This window comes from Lytechinus pictus, chromosome 3, assembly GCF_037042905.1.
Source record: "Lytechinus pictus isolate F3 Inbred chromosome 3, Lp3.0, whole genome shotgun sequence".
Lineage (NCBI taxonomy): Eukaryota > Metazoa > Echinodermata > Echinoidea > Temnopleuroida > Toxopneustidae > Lytechinus > Lytechinus pictus.
The window spans coordinates 17,139,694-17,161,684 of record NC_087247.1 but is presented as its reverse complement, the minus strand read 5'-3'; the positions used below and the strand labels follow the sequence as shown (position 1 = coordinate 17,161,684).

The 21,991-nt window shown below is 36.8% G+C and overlaps 1 protein-coding gene across 1 annotated transcript in view; it reads right to left on the bottom strand.

Moving 5' to 3' along the window:
• The window catches only part of LOC129255834 (uncharacterized), a 56,528-nt gene extending 39,947 nt beyond the window's left edge, over positions 1-16,581 (bottom strand). The window contains exons 1-3 of the mRNA XM_064097957.1: positions 16,436-16,581; positions 16,151-16,265; positions 15,501-15,630 (exon numbers count right to left, since the gene is read on the bottom strand). Of these exons, the coding sequence (XP_063954027.1) occupies positions 15,501-15,630; positions 16,151-16,265; positions 16,436-16,581 (391 nt within the window). The remainder of the gene's footprint in view (positions 1-15,500; positions 15,631-16,150; positions 16,266-16,435) is intronic.
• Between the last annotated feature and the right edge of the window lie 5,410 nt (positions 16,582-21,991).

Sequence of the window (21,991 nt, the reverse complement as noted above, 5' to 3'; positions counted from 1 at the left end):
GGTGCCGTGGCCGGGGATCGAATCCCGGACCTTATGGTCTACTATATTAATAGACCACTGACATGTCACACAATCAGCCTCTTAAGGCGACCGCACACCTTACGACTGGTCTGCGACCCGATTTTAGAATAAAATGTAGTAGTATTTGATGCTAATATTAAGACTTGGAATATCTTACTGTGTAATGTTCGTAATTATCTTACGAATACCTATGATCAAATTTGTGACTATGCTATCATCCTTCTTAAAATAAAAGCGAATTTGATATCTAGTTGTAATGACGTCATAGCAGTCGTACGATTGGCTACGATTTGAAACCAATTTGGACTTTACTCCAAAATAAGGGCTTGCAATCTTTCAAAATGGTTATAATATTATTATTTCAATTAATTTTAACCTCAAATAAAATGATATGTTCCATTCACATCTTCAAAAAATGAGCAAAATGCGATTTGTTCCAAAATCGGGTCGCAGACCAGTCGTAAGGTGTGTGGTCGCCTTTACGCACACAGTGATACGATCTTACGCATACGTGCAGCGCCCTCTGTGTTGTAAGACTTCTTGCATTGCCGCCGCCATGTTTACGTTACTTCTCGTTGCAACTGTTTGACGATGACGCCCGAGGAAAGATCACAGTCAGACCAGTAATAGTGAACAAAATACGCTCTTTACTGACCAGTTATGGTGATGAAATGACCTTGAGCTTATGCCTGACATAAAGCACGAAGACGTCAAAATTTTCAAGTGAATGTATGTATACTAATTAATTGAGAATTCCAACCTATTCGCGGTGTAGGCTTTAGCAGCTGCGTCGTAAACGGGCGCGGGCAGCTCGCAGGGAGGAATCAGGGACAACTCGGACCACGGGACATCTCGGACCGTGGGCCGAGTTGTCCCACCCGTTTCGTGATTTTTTTTCCACAAACTTGCGTCTATTTTTCCGTCAATTCGAAATTTCTTGTAATGATTTTCTAGAGATATGGTCTGTTGGTAATGTTCTTCACTTTCTATTACTTTTTTTTCGCTGAAGTTAAAAAAAAAGTGTAATTTTAGGCGTTTTTCGACAGCTTGCGATTCCCATAGGCGCGCGTGTATTAACTGTGTTGGTGCCCGGCTCGGCCCCGCTCAACAACTGACTTGATTTTGTGATCATTTCTCCTCAAGTTACCACTTTTATCGCAGAAGATGGACTTTCTTGTATTCCATTCACTCTATTTATTCATCACAAGGATAAAATTCGGTGTATATGCACGATTCTGTTAAAGTTTTTCACCTTTTCTCTCTGGTCCGAGTGGTCGTAAGAAGCGAACAACCGATGAACGGTCCGCTGCTCTTCATCGCAATTCTACGTAGCTCGGCCGCCGAAACTGGCGGGGTGGGATTCAGCCCGAATCCCCAATGGAAGTGGGCGTGCACAGTCAAAGAGCTGAGCTTGACTGAGTGAGAGAGAGTGAACTACAGCTTGAAGAAAGGGGTCGGGACGTACCTATAGGCTCTGCTTTTTTTTGTTGTTAATATATATTTGTATTTTTTTATTTTGTCTATATTGATTTTCCCTGGTGTAGAGCTTTAAGATTGTAATATTTTAATATGCTTCAATTTCTTTGACTGAGTGTGACTGTGGTGTGGATGTTTGAGTCGCACAAAAAATACTTTTACGTGGGTGGGGGCTTGGGGCGATTTCACTCCTGCCCCCAAAATGTGAAAAAATATTTGCGGTGTAGATGTGTGGGCATGCTAGGCTGATATATATTTTAACATATATTAACAAAAAAAAAAAGCAGAGCCTATAGGTACGTCCCGACCTAGTCTTGAGGACTCCCATGATGATGTTTTATCAATCTGACATATATAGTCACGTATTGTATTACCGGACACTATTGTGATTCCGGACGCGCATGTAAATGCGTTCGAAAACAATTTCGTACCGTAAGACTTCCGCAATTCATTTTCACAGAAGTATAGAACAAGATTGCAAAAACATGTAAGGCGAACAAATCAAACTTTTACCTTATTTATCTATAAAATGACAGAAAATGCTTAAAATATCATATAACATAGTTTTGCATTAACAATTTATATATTTTCTAACGGAAATATGGGCCTGATTTGCCGAATTTCAATCTCGTCGGCTCCTTCGATCGAATGATGATGTGTGGTGTATTGTGGGTGATCGTCGACGGCTAGTTCTCAAGGTACCGTGCGCGAGGTTTACCGTGAGTAGAGCAGTCGATCGGCAGCGCATTGATAGAACTTGATGAGCGTCACGATACGTACGAACGCGAGCATATTATTATTGGAAAGTGCCATGAAACATGCAGCTAACCAAAAAATAAAAAATAAATTAAGTTATCAAACACGAATTTATCACCAACATCTGCTCAGATTCGATATAAAAAAAAAGCAAGCAAAAAGTTAGAATTTATTCATGATATGATATAAGAAGAAAAAATCACAGAAACTTGTTCTATTACATCATTATAATCAAGGATATCTTTACCCGTCCGGCGCGCGTCCGGAATTATGATGTAATTTGTCGCGCACGAAAATAATTGTTTTTCGTGGAGGGGTATGCGGCAAGTGTGATGCAAAGAAAATGATTGGTAAATATAAAATAATTTTATCATATTAATTATTTTCATAATATTTGGAATAGCAATTGCGATTTTTTCTTGATTGTATTTCCTCTAGTTGTCATTTTTAAAGCACTGAAATAAAGGTGTCCGGCAATAGGATACACTGCCATACTTCTTATCATGGGAGTCTTGAACAGGGTTTCATATACACGTAAGCGAAGGAAGTACACAAAGATGGATTTCCCCAGGAAATCCATCTTTGTGCACTAGAATCGCACGAAATAGGTTTATTTTTATTAATTTCTACACCTTCCCACGCGTAATGCGTAGGAAGGTTTTACAAATGGTCACTTAAAAAGTATAAAAAATAGGGTTTCTTACCAGACTGATGTCGCGAAGACCCCCTCGTTCCACATGTAAACAACGCAAATACAATGGCTACGACCCTTGAACTGCTTATGTATTACGTAGGTATTACGTACTTTCGATGCACGATGCCGTTTTGAAAAACAATTCATAGATAAAAAAAATATTTTATGAATATTAAAACTTATTACGTGATTATAAATAATTAATAGTAAGATAATAATTATTTATAATCACGTAATAAGTTTTAATATTCATAAAATTTTTTTTTTATCTATAAATTGTTTTTCAAAACGGCATCGCGCATCGGAAGTACGTAATGCATAAGCAGTTCAAGGGTCGTAGCCATTGTATTTGCGTTGTTTACATGTGGAACGAGGGGGTCTTCGCGACATCAGTCTGGTAAGAAACCCTATTTTTTATACTTTTTAAGTGACCATTTGTAAAACCTTCCAACGCATTACGCGTGGGAAGGTGTAGAAATTAATAAAATAAACCTATTTCGTGCGATTCTAGTGCACAAAGATGGATTTCCTGGGGAAATCCATCTTTGTGTACTTCCTTCGCTTACGTGTATATGAAACCCTGTTCAAGACTCCCATGATAAGAAGTATATGTCAGATTGATAAAACATCATCATGGGAGTCCTCAAGACTAGTCCCGACCCCTTTCTTCAAGCTGTAGTTCACTCTCTCTCACTCGGTCAAGCTCAGCTCTTTGACTGTGCACGCCCACTTCCATTGGGGATTCGGGCTGAATCCCACCCCGCCAGTTTCGGCGGCCGAGCTACGTAGAATTGCGATGAAGAGCAGCGGACCGTTCATCGGTTGTTCGCTTCTTACGACCACTCGGACCAGAGAGAAAAGGTGAAAAACTTTAACAGAATCGTGCAAATACACCAAATTTTATCCTTGTGATGAATAAATAGAGTGAATGGAATACAAGAAAGTCCATCTTCTGCGATAAAAGTGGTAACTTGAGGAGAAATGATCACAAAATCAAGTCAGTTGTTGAGCGGGGCCGAGCCGAGCACCAACACAGTTAATACACGCGCGCCTATGGGAATCGCGAGCTGTCGAAAAACGCCTAAAATTACACCTTTTTTTTATTTCAGCGAAAAAAAAGTAATAGAAAGTGAAGAACATTACCAACAGACCATATCTCTAGAAAATCTTTACAAGAAATTTCGAATTGACGGAAAAATAGACGCAAATTTGTGGAAAAAAAATCTCGAAATGAGTGGGACAACTCGGCCCGCGGTCCGAGATGTCCCGTGGTCCGAGTTGTCCCGTTCCCCGCAGGGAGCACCCATGGCATGGGTGCATCTCTGCCGCCGTGTACAGGAAAATTGAGGCACGGCGCATTCAACAATTTAACAAACTACCGTAAATTTAATAAGAGGATTTACAGAATGAAATCCTCCTATGAAACTTACCAAACGATGTGAAATCAATTCCTCCTAATAGTAATATGATGAATATCCCTCAAAAAGCGTAATTTAAGCGTTAATTTTTCTTCTCGTTGACCACAGAATTATAATAATTAATAGTACAATTAGGCCTACAAAATTACAAAGCAACCTTGCGAGTTCTCAAATTTTTTGTCTAATGAGCGAAAGAGGGCGTGTGATTTATCTTCATATCAAAGACACTACAAGCGAAAGACTAGACACAAAAACTATCTTACACGTAAATCGATGCAAAGCGTTACGCGAAGTCGGCAAATGCAAAGTGTCCAATTACTGTAATTGTAAAGACTTTGCCTTGGTGCACTCACACAACATGCGAGGTTAGTATACTAACCTCGCACAACGCATGTCATTTCATAATGAATTTTGACGTTTTCATTCATCACACGAATGTGAGAATATGAAACACACCTAAATCTTCACAATATACTAAATTCAGTCATCTTCAGTAGAGGCGCTGGTCCAAAAATTGGGATTGTCCCAGAAAACAAGGATATCCTCATAAACCAAGACAAATCATGTCTTGATAAATTGAGACTGTCCTTGTTTATGGGGACGTTTTTTTTGTTGCTTCCCCTATGGGACAAAGACAGCAATTACGGGAATTGAGAGTGCTAAAAATAGATTCAGTGACCTCAATTCCCCCAAGTTCACCGTCTATTTTTCATGACTTACCAGTGGTTATCCTGTGCACGGCGGTGGTAATGTACCCGTGGGTGCCTTTGGTGGAACGTTAATTGACAAACGAACGGTAGCACTTGCGAGGCTTCGTTCAAGGTACGTAGAATTTTCTATATTTTTTGTTTAATTTGTCATTGCTTTGAATATTTTCCAAAAATGTATTATCATCAGCAAAAATAATAAAAAAGTATGTTTTTTAAGTTATTGCATTTATTGGTGTCTCTATTTTATCAAACAATCATTGGAACTGCGCATACAATGAATAAAAAAAAAAAATCGGTTTTAAAATACCGACAAGCTGAATTAAGGTTGTGAATTGTATTAGCGCCACCAACGACCTTCCTTTTATTTTCGTCAAAGAGACATGCGAAGCAACTTTCCAGGCCGAGGTATGCGATTTTGCTCTTTTTTTTGCATGCTTTTTCCATGAATAAAATTGAAAATAGAAAAAGCCCTGATGATAAGCGGAATGAGTTTTGGCTAACATCATTCGCGTTATGAAGCGACGTTAACCGACAACTCTAAAATCCATACTGTAAACACGTACGTGGTGCGAGGTTCGTATAACATACTAACCTCGCAATACGTGTGAGTGCGCAGGGAGGCGACTCAGCTCACGCGGCCGCGGGCCCGCAAGTCCAGGCACCTCCACCTCAAGCGATGTTCGTGCAGGCTCCACTAACGCTACACTACGCTCCGAACATCGAGCCCCAAAATTTGCTCTGATAGTATACATACTCCGAGTGACAAAGGTGGGATTTTATGGGGGGGAAATATAAAATTCATGCAACATCATGATCTTTAAAAACAATAGTAATAAATAATGTTCTTACTTTACACAAAGTTTCACTTCTTTTCCATGCTTCTACTTTTTATCAGTCTCAAAATTCTTGGTGATTTAGAGCCAACATGGAGTACCTCATACGTACAAATAATTTGCTGCCGATTTCAAAACATCGCATGCGTGAGGGTCCGAGCGGGGGCCGGGGGATGAGGAAAAGCGGTGAGAGCAGAAAAGAAATAGAAGGGGAAAAAAGGACAGAAAAAGGGTAGAGAAAGAAGGAAAGAGAGTAAAGCGAACAAAAAAAAATAATGGAAAATAAAAGGGAGGAGAAAATGGTGAGAAAAGTGGTGGGGTAGGCACGATTTTAAGTGTGTAGGCATAGGCGGATCCAGGGGGGGCGAGGGGCCTGCCCCCCCCCCCCCTAGCCAGGAGGCTTCTAGAAAGTAAAAATCATTTACTAACGTATGCTTACTCTCAACGAAGCCTGGAATTGCTTCCCATACATCTGCACGTACCGCCCAAAAACCTGAAACTTTCGCCCCCGAGATTTCTACTTTCCTTCTAAAAGATTTAGCCCTAAATCATGTACATGGGATAAAACTAAGCTTTTTCGGTATTGATATTTTCAAATGGAAATAATCATGATTTGTTTATTAAAGAGAGTTCGTATTTCAAGTCCCAACTATTAAAGACCTGAGCAAATGTTATACGATCATGCTCTCTCCCGGCCCCACCGAGACGGCGAGAGGGTGTTACCTGTGCACGTGCCGAAATTATCTCAGCAAGCACGTGGTACAATTAATCCTATCTCCATGCTGAAATGAATTAGATGTAGCCAAGTTACCAAATGCTATACCGCACCTACTCACTGCTACTTTGCTATTATATGTGTACATGCCCCAAGTATCAAGCACCGAATTCCCTGCTGAAACAGTCAAGGAGATTTGCGTAATTTTCCCTTCACCGATTTGGCCCCACTCATTCACAGTCAGATTCGCCCCTTTTTTTACCACTCACATCAACACGTGTTCGTTGAAGGTTCAAAGTTTGTTGACCTCAAATTTTGACGTCTCGTAAATAACTTTTCTAATGTCTATTGTGTTGAACCCCCCCCCCTCTTAGCTAACTCCCTTCAGGCCATGTTTTCTCCCTCTTGTGAATCTCCACGTGTTGTCTAAAAAGTAAAAACCTCCCCCTTGACTTCTTATCCCGGGGCCGCCTCTTTCTCACTCTTTTTTCTTGATTTTGTTTTTCTTTATCTCCCCAGCCCCTTAATTCCTCACTCTCTCTGTCCCATCGGCCCATCCTCTCCCCGTCACCACCCCTCTCTTACAACAAACAATCAACATCCTCCTCTTCTCCGAGTCTCGATCTTCCCCTTTTTTTTTCTATTTCTCTCTTCTCTCGCCCCCCCCCCCCCAGTCCTGGTCATCAATTATACTTTTTCATTTTAATAATGTCAATTCTATCTTTCACACATGCCAAAATTGAGTTGATCATCATCTTATCACGCCACCAGTCCATCATAAATTTAAATTACAATCAATCCAATAGTTTATTTCATTTTATTTATGACCGCACATGCACAAAAAGGATACAGCACCCATCACAAATCACACAAATATTCCAGCCATTTTCTTCCTTCCATTCACAATCACTTCACAGATCATTTTCAAAATAAACCAAGAGGGATGGCGTAACATTTTTTTCCTGTTGTCAACATTTTTTTATTTTTTTTTTAAAATTTATTTTTTTATTATTTTTTATATATATTTTTTTTTTTGGGGGGGGGAGGGTGTCAAACGACTTTTGTAGCAGGCTGTATAAATGTAAACTTGTCATAATTGAAACATATTAAGAGCAGTCCGAGAAAAAAAAACATGCACTACGAAAAAAAAAGTGTTAATCCCTGTGGTTTGTCTGTCGATGCCCAGCACCCCCTCCCTCCCCCCCCAAAAAAAACTCAGTAAATCCCATCGAAACAAGTTAAGAGCAGTCCGAGAAAAAAAAAACTTGCATAAAGAAAAAACAAGTGTTAATCCCTGTGGTTTTTTCAGTCAACGCCCCAAGGTTGATACTTTGTTGAAGACACCACGTGGTCAAAAGGCAGGCTGGGGAGTGTTTCAAAAAGAGTTTTGTCTGTGATTTTGTTTGTTTATAGAGGGATGTTACAAGCTATGACAAACCCTCGCATGTGATTGGCGGAAAGCAAATCTGTTGTTGAAACCACTGAAAAAATCTTCATGAAATGCTCCCCATCTCGATCGGCTTCGTTTGTTTTCTGTAGCTGTGTGCACAAGTGCATGGAGCCGACATGCACCCATGTAGGCCTACGTAGCGGTGGGGCCGAGGCCTTATGCAGCGGCTAGCGGAGCTCAGACATTAGTTCAGGGGCGATGTATTCATTTCGAGGTTAGATTATCGGATTCTGATTTCATTAAATACGTTGAGAGAGCCAAACAACTTATTTTTTGGCTTAATTTTACTGTAAAAATACCCATAGACGACAATACAGAAGAAAATACCGGTATGACATTTTCAACTTTTGGTATGACGGTATTTCGGTATTGAAATTTTAACGGCGGTATCCATACCGGTATGACGTTCATACCGAACGGTATTACTAATACCGGTATACCGAAAAAGCTTAGATAAAACTTCTTTTCCGACATTTCTACGCTATCGATTTTATTTTTAAACAAGAATTCATCAAAAAAATGAGAAAAATATGAAAAGACGGAAGAGACTTGCCCGATGTTTACGCTGCCATCTTGTTTCCTGGGGGGCGAAAATTTCAGGTTTTTGGGCGGTACGTGCAGATGTATGGGAAGCAATTCCAGGCTTCGTTGAGAGTAAACATACGTTAGTAAATGATTTTTACTCTCTAGAAGCCTCCTGGCTACCCCCCCCCCCCCCATTGGCAAAGCAAAAAAAAAAAGAGAAGAGGGGGAAAGACAGAAAAAAGAGAAAAAGAAGGGAAAAGAGAGGACAAAAAAGAAGGGGAACATAAGAGGAGGAAGACAAGTGAATAAAATAAGATGAGGAAGACTTTAATATAATTTTAAAAATCTTTCATGTTACTATACAGCAGGGTGCGACATAAGCGCTTGCCCGATTGCCCGGGGCAAGTAAAAGTCAGAGTCGGGCAAGTGTTTTGAAGGAAAGACAAAAACTGATTGCCCGAATCGGGCAAGCAAAATTCTCCTATGGAAATTATATGTTAGAAAGATTCCCCATATTTCACCATCAAAATATAGAAAAGAAAAAGAGACAAAATAGGCAATATCATTAATTTCTTCTTTCAAAAAAGTTTATAAGTCATGATTCGAATTGCAAAATTTGCGCCATTTTTTGCAATAAACACACAGCTCAGAGACGTACACACACACACAGAATCAACGGCAGTCTAGCATACCTAGCTACATGTAGCTAGCGCCTAGTCCATGCAACCGATGCTTGTACATGTAGTTAAGTTTCTACGGAGTACGGTGCTGCACGAACGAAGTTTTCTCTGGAAGAAATCTCCCACAGAACTGTCAAAATTCACATTTCTTACCAATGAAAATTCTTGTAATGTCCATATTTCCTAAAAATTGGGGTAGCTCTGTCATTTGTAAGCAGTAAAAGGAGAAATTTTCAGTTCTGTTATGCTTCAAAAAGATCGGGTTTCCAATGATCGTCTGTATTGCACACACTGAAATACATTGTTTGACAGTCCCGCATATGCATTTGTGTGTATGTTGATAAACGTGGTTTCTTTCGTAACTATTTTTTTTTAGCCAAGGAAATTTATAAATTTTCTTCTTTATTTATGACTGGATAGTTTGAGCTTTCTTCCTCTCTATTTTCTTTCTTTCTGCCTATCTTTCCTTCTTTTCTTTTCATTCTTTCCTTCTTTTGAATCTCTCTTTATTTCTTTAAATTTCCTTCTTTTGTTAATTTTTTCTGTTACTATAGCTGTCTTTCTTTTCGTCATTCTTTTCTTTCTATCTTTTTTCTTTCTTCCTTCCATCCAACCTTTGTTTACCTCTTTCTTTAATCCTTCCTTCTTTTTCCCCTTCCTTTCATTCTTTCTTACTGTCTTCCTTCCGTCCATCCATTCTTTACCTTTTCTTCCTGTCTTTTTTTCTTCCTTACTTTCTTCATCACTTTCATTGTTTCTTTTCTTTCTTTATTTCTTTCCTTCCTTTCTTTTTGTCTTTCATTCTTTTTTTCTCCTTCCTTCTTTCTTTCTGATTTTCTTTATTTCTGTCTTTCGTTCTTTTGATCTTTTTTTTTTCCATCCATCCTTTCTTTTCTTCCTTTTCTTTCTGCCTTCCTTCATTTCTTTCTGTCTTTCGTTCTATTTATTTATTTATTTTGTTTTATTTATTTTATACTGCAGGGTAGGCCTGTTCAGTTCTTAAAACTGCTTTACAAAGGCGCCCTGCAGTTTAAAATACATGTCAAGATAACTATGAACAACAACAACAAACAACATCAAAAATACAAAATATCTAACATCAGAAACAATTAACACCAAAATATAAAGTGGGAAGTGACAATTTAAACATACATAGCATTGTAAATCAATGGAATATCATTTCGCTCAATTCGTATGAAAGGCTTTGCATAATTTTTTAAAAACTAACAAGGAGGTACAAACTTGTAAATTTGAAGGAAGTGCATTAAATAATTTGGGTCCGACATATGCGAAAGATTTTCTTTTTTGTTCAATTCTAGCTTTGGGAAGCTGAAGGGGGCATCGTAAAGAATACCGTGTCCTGTATTTCACGGGCCGTTTACATACTAAATGTTTTAAATAATTTGGAACTAAATCATTCATTATTTTATATACAAGAACACAATACTGATATTTTATATGCTGATCTACTGATTGCCACTTCAGTGACTGCAACAAAGAAATTTGTGATGTATTATAATTTTTTTTCAAAAGCATTCTGGCATATTTATTTTGAAGTTTTTGTATCTTATCTAAATGTATTCTTTCCTTTTTTTCCCTTCCTTCCATCTATCATTATACCTTTTCTTTCTTCCTTTCTTCCTTTCTTCCTTCTTTCCTCTCTCTCATTTTTTTTCTTTCCCTTTTCCTTCCCTTCATCAATCCTTTACCTTTTCTTTTTCTCTTTTCTTTCTTCCTTTCTTTCTTTTTAACTTTTTATTTGTTCCTTTCTTTCCTTCCTTTCTCTTCCCCTCAGATTTTTTTCTATTTTTTTCTTTCTTTCTTTTTTCTTTCCATCCTTTTTTCCCTTCTTTCTTCCTTTCTTTCTTTCCATCTTTCTCTTCCCCGCAGCCATTCTCTCTCTTTCTTTATTTCTTTTTTTTTCTTTCTTCCTTCCTTTATTTCTTCGTCCTTTCTGTCTTTCTTCTTATTTTTTTTTCTTTCATTCTCTCCCCCTCTCTTTATATCTTTTTTTTTCTCTGGTTATTTTCAGTGATTTCCCTTTTTGTCTCACCTGCATAGCAGAGTGAGACTATAGGCGCCGCTTTTCCGACGGCGGCGGCGGCGTCAACACCAAATCTTAACCTGAGGTTAAGTTTTTGAAATGACAGCATAACTTAGAAAGTATATGGACCTAGTTCATGAAACTTGGCCATAAGGTTAATCAAGTATTACTGAACATCCTGCCTGAGTTTCATGTCACATGACCAAGGTCAAAGGTCATTTAGGGTCAATGAACTTAGACCATGTTGGGGGAATCAACATCAAAATCTTAACCTAAGGTTAAGTTTTTGAAATGTCATCATAACTTAGAAAATATATGGACCTAGTTCATGAAACTTATACATAAGGTTAATCAAGTATCAATGAACATCCTGCTTGAGTTTCACATCACATGACCAAGGTCAAAGGTCATTTAGGGTCAATGAACTTTGGCGGAATTGGGGGTATCTGTTGAATTACCATCATAACTTTGAAAGTTTATGGATCTGATTCATGAAACTTGGACATAATAGTAATCAAGTATTACTGAACATCCTGTGCAAGTTTCAGGTCACATGATCAAGGTCAAAGGTCATTTAGGGTCAATGAACTTTGGCGGAATTGGGGGTATCTGTTGAATTACCATCATAACTTTGAAAGTTTATGGATCTGATTCATGAAACTTGGACATAATAGTAATCAAGTATTACTGAACATCCTGTGCAAGTTTCAGGTCACATGATCAAGGTCAAAGGTCATTTAGGGTCAATGAACTTTGGCCAAATTGGGGTATTTGTTGAATTACAGCCATAAATTTGAAAGTGTGTTGGTCTAGTTCATAAAACTTGGACATAATAGTAATCAAGTATCACTGAACATCCTGTGCAAGTTTCAGGTCACATGATCAAGGTCAAAGGTCATGTTAAGGTCAAAGAACTTTGGCCACGTTGGGGGTATTTGTTGAATTGCCATCATATCTCTATAAGTGTATTGGTCTAGTTCATAAAACGTGGAAATAAGAGTAACCAAGTATCACTGAACATCTTGTGCGAGTTATAGTAGTTTTCAAAATCAGCACTGCTGCTATATTGAATCGTGTGATGCAGGTGAGACGGCCAGAGGCATTCCACTTGTTTTTATTGTGTGTCCTAGTCCCCTCCAAAATATATGGAAAATATATAGTAGGGGAGAGAGATAGGGTTCCCATGCACCCGAATGATATATTTTTTTAACCTACATTTTTGTAATCCGTAAGATGTCTATTGAATGAATTTTGATGTTCCCAAAACGAAATATTGTCCCATGGGGTTCAAATTCAAGATGGCGTCCAAAATGGCCGCCATATTCATGGGATTTGGTTTTTCGTACATAGATTCCGACACAAACATTCATTTGGCACAAAATTAGTGTTATATAAAAGATAAATAAATTATCTACAAGTTGATACTATTCATGAGTGATGAAAAGCTAATTCGGCTGAGATTTTGATAAGAAAAGTGCAATTTTGAGAATTTTTTCCAAAAAATTGAAAATTTGCGAAATACATGATTTACAATAAATCTAAAGAAAATAAAGAAATCGCCTCAAAAATTTCTAGAAAACTTTCCTAATATACAACTATTAAGCGAAATCAATTCCAAATTGATATCGTTTTTAGTCTCAAACTTATAATGTCTCAAACTTGAAAATTCAATTTTCAGAAATTTAGTTTTTTTTACTGCATATCGGAGACTTGGATACACTAATGTATTTTGTCACATTTTCAACCCAGAAAATGGAGATAGGCCTTCATAAAATGCGAAATTATATATTATTTTGTTGGTAGAATTTACTACAATCCCTTTATTCTTCGATTTAAAGTCGGTTGATATATAGATTTTGAAAGAATTAAGACTTTTGGCCAAAATTTGTATGTTTTTGGTAAAAAAAATGCACATGCACTGTTATTGATCAGATTTATCATGAATGTTAGTAATAAATTCACAATCTCAACATTCGATATGAAAGAGGATGTATCAACAAGAATATTGGCAGGCTTCATGCCACCATAAGTATCTTCATTTGCTTCAGATAAAAGGAAAATATGCTGAATGTATTAAGCGATTTTGCGCTAAAGTGATGCCAAAAAGCAACCTCAGTGTGGCAGTCACACCCATGAAAACGATTGCAAAGTGATGAATGGTATGTCATTCAAATAATACAATAGCTTGGATCAGCCTCTCGCATCGATTGTGTTGGTATGACTAACACACCTTAATGTACAGTATGTAATGTGAATGGTAATAGAAATGTGATTAAGAAGGATGTAAAGGCAAAAAAGGTGTTTCTGTTACATTATATATAAATTTATTTAATGAAGTCTCTTGGAAACAGTTATAAGATACACTTGCACTGCAGGTAATAGAGATGAAGTTCTTACACATCAATACACAACTCAAAGGAATATGTCGAAGCTACCCCCACTTTATCTGTATTTTGAATCTATGGCCTGTATTCCTAAATCAGGTTTATCTTCGAACACAGAATTAGTGTCATATGAAATATGAATAAATTTTCTACAAGTTGGTATTATAGGTGATGAAAAGGTAATTCAGCTGATCTTAATAAAAAAAAGTGCATTTTGAAATTGTGTTCCCCAAAAATGAAAATTTGCAAAATTCTTGATTTACCATATATCTAAGAAAAATGAAGGAATTGCCTTGAAACTTTCTAGAAAACTTTCCTAATATACAATTATTAAGAAATTGATTTTTTTACTGCATTTGACAGACTTAAATTACTATATTGTCATTATCTTTACCACCCCTTTTCACCACATTGATAAGTTTTTCTAACCTTCACCTTTTCAATCCTGGAGTCGTATACTGAATGAATTTATTTTGATGTTCTGAAAACTTGAATATTGTCCCTTGGCCGCCACTTTGACGGCCATCTTGTATTCTGACAAAAGAACTCTTACAAATATTTTGAGGGTATTCTGAGTATGAGAAATTAATTGAGTGGGTTATCTTTATTCTTTACAATTTAAATCACACAATTCTGATACATTAAAGTGCCAAAAATGAAAAAACCTCTTTCTGTTGACCAATGTAAAGAAGGGGGAAGGCATTTTTGGATCATTGAGATGTGTATGGCTGTGTTTAATCTATTTAATATTTTCAAAAGTAGAAAATGTGGTGACGAATCAGTACCACGGAAAAGGCCTCCTGTAAATTGCATTTTACAACTTCCAACAATTAACTTATATCATGTCAAAATGCAAGCTTTATGGTTCTTAGGGAGGACTTTGACAAACAGGCAGTCAATCTTAGAAGTCATTGGCAGGCTCATGTGCTACATTTGGACGATCTTTTTGAGCTAAAACTTTGTGCCAATGTGATCTTGAAAGATATATTCCTGATCCAGAAGTTGTAAACTTTGGACTGGAAAAGCAATTTTGCTTGCTGCAAAATTCAAGAGAATTTTATTCTCTTTGAGAAAAAAAAAATGGAATTTTCTTGGTTGCCATCCGGGCAACCATGATGGCAGTTTTGGTTGCCAACGTCACCCGGGCGACCGCTAATTTCGATTCCTGCTTTGGAGTGGGGATGGTGGATGGAATTTCCCTCACGTGTGATCCGTTCCTTCTCAAGATTCCTCCGTTTGGCTTTGATACTTCGTAAGACCTGGGTTCCTCACATACTTTGGATGCTTTAGCTGGTATCCAAGTGTGTTATCTTGGATGTATAACTCTCACTGGCTGTCCTACATGCAGAGGTGGTAGATCAGAACTTGCATGTCGATAAGGCACTTCCTTCACCTTGCCTTGCCTATTCAAGAGAAAATCAGTGGCAGTAGAATCTCTCGAGAAATAGTGACTTGATAATGTGGTTCTGATGGGTCTACCAAATAACATTTCTGCTGGTGATCTAAAGTAACTTTCGACTGGTGTTGCTCTCAGGTTCATCATTGCTTGTTGACTGTCTTGGCCAGTCTGAGAACATTTTGTCAACATATTCTTGACTGTACGAACCATCCTCTGAGCTAATCCGTTTGATCTTGGATAGTGTGGAGAAGAAGTAATGTGCTTGATATTCCACTTCTTTTTTTTCTGCTGCCTTGCTTGATGTTTCTGGCATGTTTCACTCTGCTTTATCAACTGGTCGATGCCCTCGTTGATGTTTGACAAGAACACTGTCTCACGAGCAAGTCAGCTGGTACTTTCGATTCCCATGTGTCCTAGGTGAAGCTGTCCAAGGATATCATTCCTCAGTGACTTCGGTACGATGACTTGACTTCCCGTGAAGAGTATTCCATGTGATAATCCGATGTTATCTCTATACGACCAATACTGCATAAGGGATTTCAATAACGCTTGGATTGTTTCAGGCCAACTCTTAGTAACTATCTGCCATAATGATCTAGGTATTGGATCATTAGCTGTTTCTCTCTGAAGTTCTGTCCTCTTGTGTTTTCCGAAGAGTAATAAGTCGATCGCATATGCGAATCTTTTTCCTAAGAGCAGATGGATTTAACTCTGACACCTAACGGTACATCGCATGCTTCCTTGGGATTACAAAGTCAACTCAATGAATCGGAAAGAATCATGTTGTTTCAAAGTCGGTAATTGACTTGAAACCTGTTTCCTTGGACTTTGATTATAAGCGATCGCTGTAGATGCGGCAGTGCACTTGTAAGAGTTTTTTCCATATAATTTCCAGTGGTCTGTGATTGATTATGACTGTGAATTCATTCTCGAACTGATATTATAGAAGCGTTTAATACCAAACATTAGGACTAAGATTTCCCTCTATGTTTGAGTAGTTGGACTGTGCAGTGGAAAGACTTTGGATGCAAACGCAGCAGGTTACCATCCTGAAGCAAGGCATGCTCCTAGATCTTTCATTGATGTATCCATCTCGACAGGCCTCTCTCTCTGGGTCATAGAACTGTAGGCATGCACCTGATGATACTGCACATTTCAGGCTGTTCAAGGAATGTTCATGATCATCGTCCCAGATGAACGGTACTTCCTTGTGGAGAAGTTATCGAAGTGGTGCTGACTTTTCCCACAAATTAGGAATATATGCTGCTAGGTATTTGAACAATATTAGGCATTTCTGAACATCATCCTCTTCGTCCTTGGGTAATAGTACTTGGGTAATGTGTTGGCTTCTACCTTGCTAGGATCTGAGTAGATATCTGATCTAGTGCACTTGGAGCCAAAGAAGTTGATAGCTTCTTTCTTGATTGAGCACTTGGAGCTGTTGAACACTGAGCCTTCTTGCTTTGCCGTCTCCATGAACAAGTACCGATTCTTGTCGTGTTCCTCCACTTTGATCTTGTCCTTCAATTAATGTGCTGCACTTGCGTGGTGCGTCTATGGTAGGTTTAGCGATGTCCTTGACATGAAGCATCGATTTTTTCCTTTGAAACTTCCAATAGCATCGAACTGCTCTGGAAATGCTTGTTCGAGATCCTCATCACTTGTGATAAGTATTTGTTCAGGTTTAGGGTCAGGTGTTGGTGTGTCATAATTGTACATTGAGTAAATTGTGTTAATTCCAAGGTCAGTGCAACCTAACAATCCAAGGATAGCTGAAACCTTGACATCTGTTACATAGAATGTCTATGTTGACCATTTTGGACTGTAACATTTTATGTCAAATTAGTGCACCTATACATTTAATTGGAATCTCACCATAAGCTTCAAGTTTTACTGGTGTTTGTTTCACTAATGATTCCCACTTTGAACTTTATATTTCCTTGGCGTACGGACTATGATAGTGTTAGTACTTGCACTTGAGTCAACTCTTAGGTAGAGCTTATGTTGACCGGCTCTGTGGGCATATGTAAATGTTAGCAAATGCTACTGTGCCTTCTGAATTTACAACTGTGTGTGGTCCATTGGTATGTACCATGTCAGATTATGCAAAGTTGGATAGACTGCCTTTAGACTGATAATGATCAGGATCTGTGATAGTATCGTGTGCTGTGTCCATTTCGCTGATTGGTTAGTTCTTTCGACGTTTTGATTTTAATCGTGATTTCTTTTGTTTTGGTAAACGACCATCACATACCATGTCAGATCTTCGGTCATCTGAACTACGTTATGGTTTTCAACTATGATCACTTTTTGACTGACGACAGAATTACCCCCAATGATTTTTACTGTGGAGAGCAAATTCCATTAATATTGACCCCCAAATGGTTCCTAGTTGTCTGAGAATGATATTTGAGGTTTTTTCCTTCATTATGAAAGCAAACGGAACAGAGTTGTAAACATAAGAGATATACAATAAACAGAATATTGGCTCTTCATAAATTAAGAAAAGAGTTAGAACGTGTTGGAAAATAAACCTGATTTTGGAATACAGGCCATAGATTCAAAATACAGATAAGGTGGGGGTAGCTTTGACATGTTCCTTTCAGTTGTATTGATATGTCAGAACTTCATCTCTATTACCTGCAGTGCTATCTTATAAATGTTTCCAAAAGACTTCAATAACTAAATTTCTTGATGATGTAACAGAAACACCTTTTTTCCCTTTACATCCTTCTGAATCAGATACATTTCTATTACCATGTACATTCTATACTGTACATTACGGTGTGTTAGTCATACCAACACGATCGATGCGAAAGGCTGATCAGAGCTATTGTATTATTTGAATGGCATACCATTCATCACTTTGCAATCGTTTTCATAGGTGTGACTGCCACACCGAGGTTGCTTTTTGGCCTCACTTTAGCGCAAAATCGCTTAATACATTCAGCATATTTTCCTTCTATCTGAAGCAAATGAAGATACTCATGGTGGCATGAAGCCTGCCAATATTCTCGTTGATAAATCATCTTTCATATCGAATGTTGAGATTGTGCATTTATTACTGATATTCATAATAAATCTGATCAATAACAGTGCATGTGCAATTTTTTTGACCAAAAACATACAAATTTTGGCCAAAAGTCTTAATTCTTTTAAAAACTATATCAACCGACTTGAAATCGAAGAATAAAGGGATTGTAGTAAATTCTACCAACAAAATAATAGATAATTTCGCATTTTATGAAGGCCTTTTTCCATTTTCTGGGTTGAAAATGTGACAATATACATTAATATATCCAAGTCTCCGATATGCAGTAAAAAAAAGCTAAATTTCTGAAAATTGAATTTTCAAGTTTGAGACATAATAAGTTTGTGACTAATAATGATATCAATTTGGAATTTCGTCCACTTAATAATTGTATATAAGGAAAATTTTCTAGAAATTTTCGAGGCGATTTCTTCATTTTCCTTAGATTTATGGTAAATCATGTATTTCACAAATTTTCAATTTTTTGGAAAAAAATCTCAAAATTGTACTTTTCTCATTAAAATCTCAGCCGAATTACCATTTCATCACCCATGAATAGTATCAACTTGTAGAAAATTTATTTATCTTTTATATGACACTAATTTTGTGGCAAGTGAATGTTTTTGTCGGAATCTATGTACGAAAATCCAAATCCCATGAAAATGGCGGCCATTTTGGACGCCATCTTGAATTTGAACCCCATGGGACAATATTTCGTTTTGGGAACATCAAAATTCATTCAGTAAACATCTTAAGGATTACAAAAATGTAGGTTAAAAAAATATATCATTCGGGTGCATGGGAACCCTACCTCCCTACCAGACTAATATGAGATTAGGAAATTAATTAAAGAGCATATTGACCATATATTTTGTCATGATGTTCAAGATAAAAATCATAAAAAAGAAAAGAAATACAACTACAAGGTACATCAGTAGTCATGTTGAAAAATGTATTTTTAAAGCCGTCAATGGTATGGTATGTACCATAAGGCTATAACTTGTTTTGAAGAAATAAAACTTTGTTTTGAAGGATTTTTTCGGGCAAGTGAAATCTATATTCGGCCAAGTATTTTCCAACTATTTGAAAATTTACTTGCCCAACTGTGCAAGTGCTTCAAAAAAGTTATTTAGCACCCTGCTATACAGTATAAAATTTTCGCTCGCGCTTTGCGCTTGCATTGCCTTCTAGTTGATTTATATATCTTGCTCAATATGGAGCTTAAATATCATATTTTGAAGTCAATATACAAAGCATATTTCAGCTTGGATATCGAACTTTCGTTATTTTGTTTGATTTACAAATTGATTTTTAAAAAGCGCTCCGTAAAAATTTGTTTTATCCTCTGAATATTAACATTTTCTGCTCGCGCTGCGTGCTCGCAAAATTTGATTTGTCAGGTACCAATTATTTTTCTGTATTTCATAAAGTTCTTAAATATCCCTATTCAGGTCAAATTGTCAAAACGTAACAGCTAGCGCTGCACGCTGGCATTTTGATTGGTGAGTTATGTATATCAATATTCTATAACAAACTACTTAAAATCCCCATTTCATGACATTTTATCAAAAATTTCGGCTTGCGATTTGCTCTCGCATTGATTGTTGAAAATATATTAACTCATGCATCTTCTTCATAATTACAAAAGTGCTTTAAATGTCCAGTTTTCAGGCCATAATAAATTAATATATTTGCACTCTCATTAGGCGTATTAGATAGATAAATAAAATATTGATTTAATAAACAAATTGTCCCTTTTTTCAGAATGAAATATCAACAAATTTCATCTCGTGCTTAAGGAAGAGAAATAGGAAGATAGTCAGCATTTTTATATGATAACATAATGTTTTTGAGAATCACCCTGTCCTATGTCAAACTCAAAGTAATCATAATGAAACATATCAGATCTTTTTTTAACTGATTCATATACACCTCACAATTTTCCTACAAATTGCTTGAAATACAGAGCTTAAATTGACCCTTTTTCAGATCGAAATATCAAATATTTTAAGCTCGCGCTGCGCGCTCGCTTTATTGATTTTCATGATGAACTAAGGTATTTAGAATGCCCAGATTCTCGGTCGAGAGCTTGTTCTCTATTTAAATCATTATGAGCCTATATGCAGTTTCAGATCGCAATATCAATTAATTGTGTGTTCGCGCTTTGGGCTCGCATTATTTATGTAGGAAGATTTCCAATTACTAATCCTTTTCATGATTTACAAAACAAGGATAAAGTGTTCCATTTTTAGGTGTAATTCTAAATTTTTTCCGCTCGCGCGAAATTGTTTAGTTATATACTTATCCTTTACACGATTACAAAGAGTGCTTAAAATTTCCATTCTTCAGGTAGAAATGTCAAAATTTTCAGTTCGCGCTCGCATTATTTGATTGTTGAAATATATAACCCATCTTCAAGGCCAACTGCAAGCAGCCGTTAACGGATCCTTGTTTGATCAGATCAAAACGTATATTAAAAATTTCTGCTCTCGCAGTAAGTATTTAGTTGGATACACATCTCGTTTACGATCACAATCGTTTCCCAGAATGTTAAAAATTTAAGGACAAAATAAATTAAATTAAAAAAAATAGCTCGCACTATTTAAATAAGGCTTATGAGATAATTCTATATTTATGTTGATTTATAAGAATAAAGCTTATAATTGACTATTAGGACTACCCCTTCAAAGAAAGAAACAAAAATCAACTTTGAGAGCCGATCGGGGAAAATGTGGCTGAAAAAAATCCTGGCTCCCCCCTCCTATTGGTGAAAGCTGGATCCGCCCCTGTGTCGTTGCAAAATGATATACGGAGTTTGAGATGTTTGTATTTTGAATATTAAACTTGTATTTATTAATGTACTGATCTTTGCTAAATGAGTCCCAATGCAATGTTGTATTTCTGGAATTTTGAAATGAAATGAAATAAAAATGAAATTTCAGTGAAAGAACTGATTTAGAAATCTATTCTAGGTTTAAAACCCTTTTTTTCATTTACAATTGACAAAAAGATTAGTAAAGACTTCAGTTTTTTTGTAAATCCCCCAAAATATGGCTATATCATTTCCAATCCATTACTAGATTATATGAATGTGTATGCCCTGAAACAGCTATGATGTGGAGGAATGAGGAAATGAAATGAAAATGTGTTTTACAGAATAAATTTGTAATTTTTTCATGAAAAAACTTTTTTTGATCGGATGGCAGATGAAAATAAAGATATAGGGCCAATTTGTGTTATTTTAAATTGATAATGATATTAAACCTTTTACGAAGCTTGGAGTGGGCTGAACATTTTAGGTAGCTCAATCCCAAAAGATACATGTAAATACTCAAAGAGTCCTTTTAAAGGAAAATAAAAATGTCACCTAGCAGGGAATAATTTTGCTTTCGATCATAAGAGAAAAGCTCTTAGCTAAGTAATGTACAGTCTTAAGTAAAAATATGCTATACAAAAGACTTTATTAGGGACAGTGATTTTCCGTTTCTAAAAATTGCCTTTTCCGTTTCAGAAAATCTCAAATTCCGTTTCAGCATGTCTGAAAACGGAAATTCCGTTTCCCCATAGACTTCGTGTACATGAAAGAGTGACTTTTCCGTTTACATAGAAAACCAATACGCAATGAATAGCGATGTCAAAATGCTAGCGCTGGTCAAAATTTACATCTACCAATGTACTAACATCGCTTTAAAATCCATTTTAATCGAAGAGATTCGAGCTAAAAAACTATTCAGAGAAACATAATCAACATTAATACATCCTCACCTTTCATATTAATAGCATTATTTTATGGTTACATGGGATTTTATTGCTGATTTGGGGACTTTTCGGACATCGTTTTGAGCAGTCGACGAC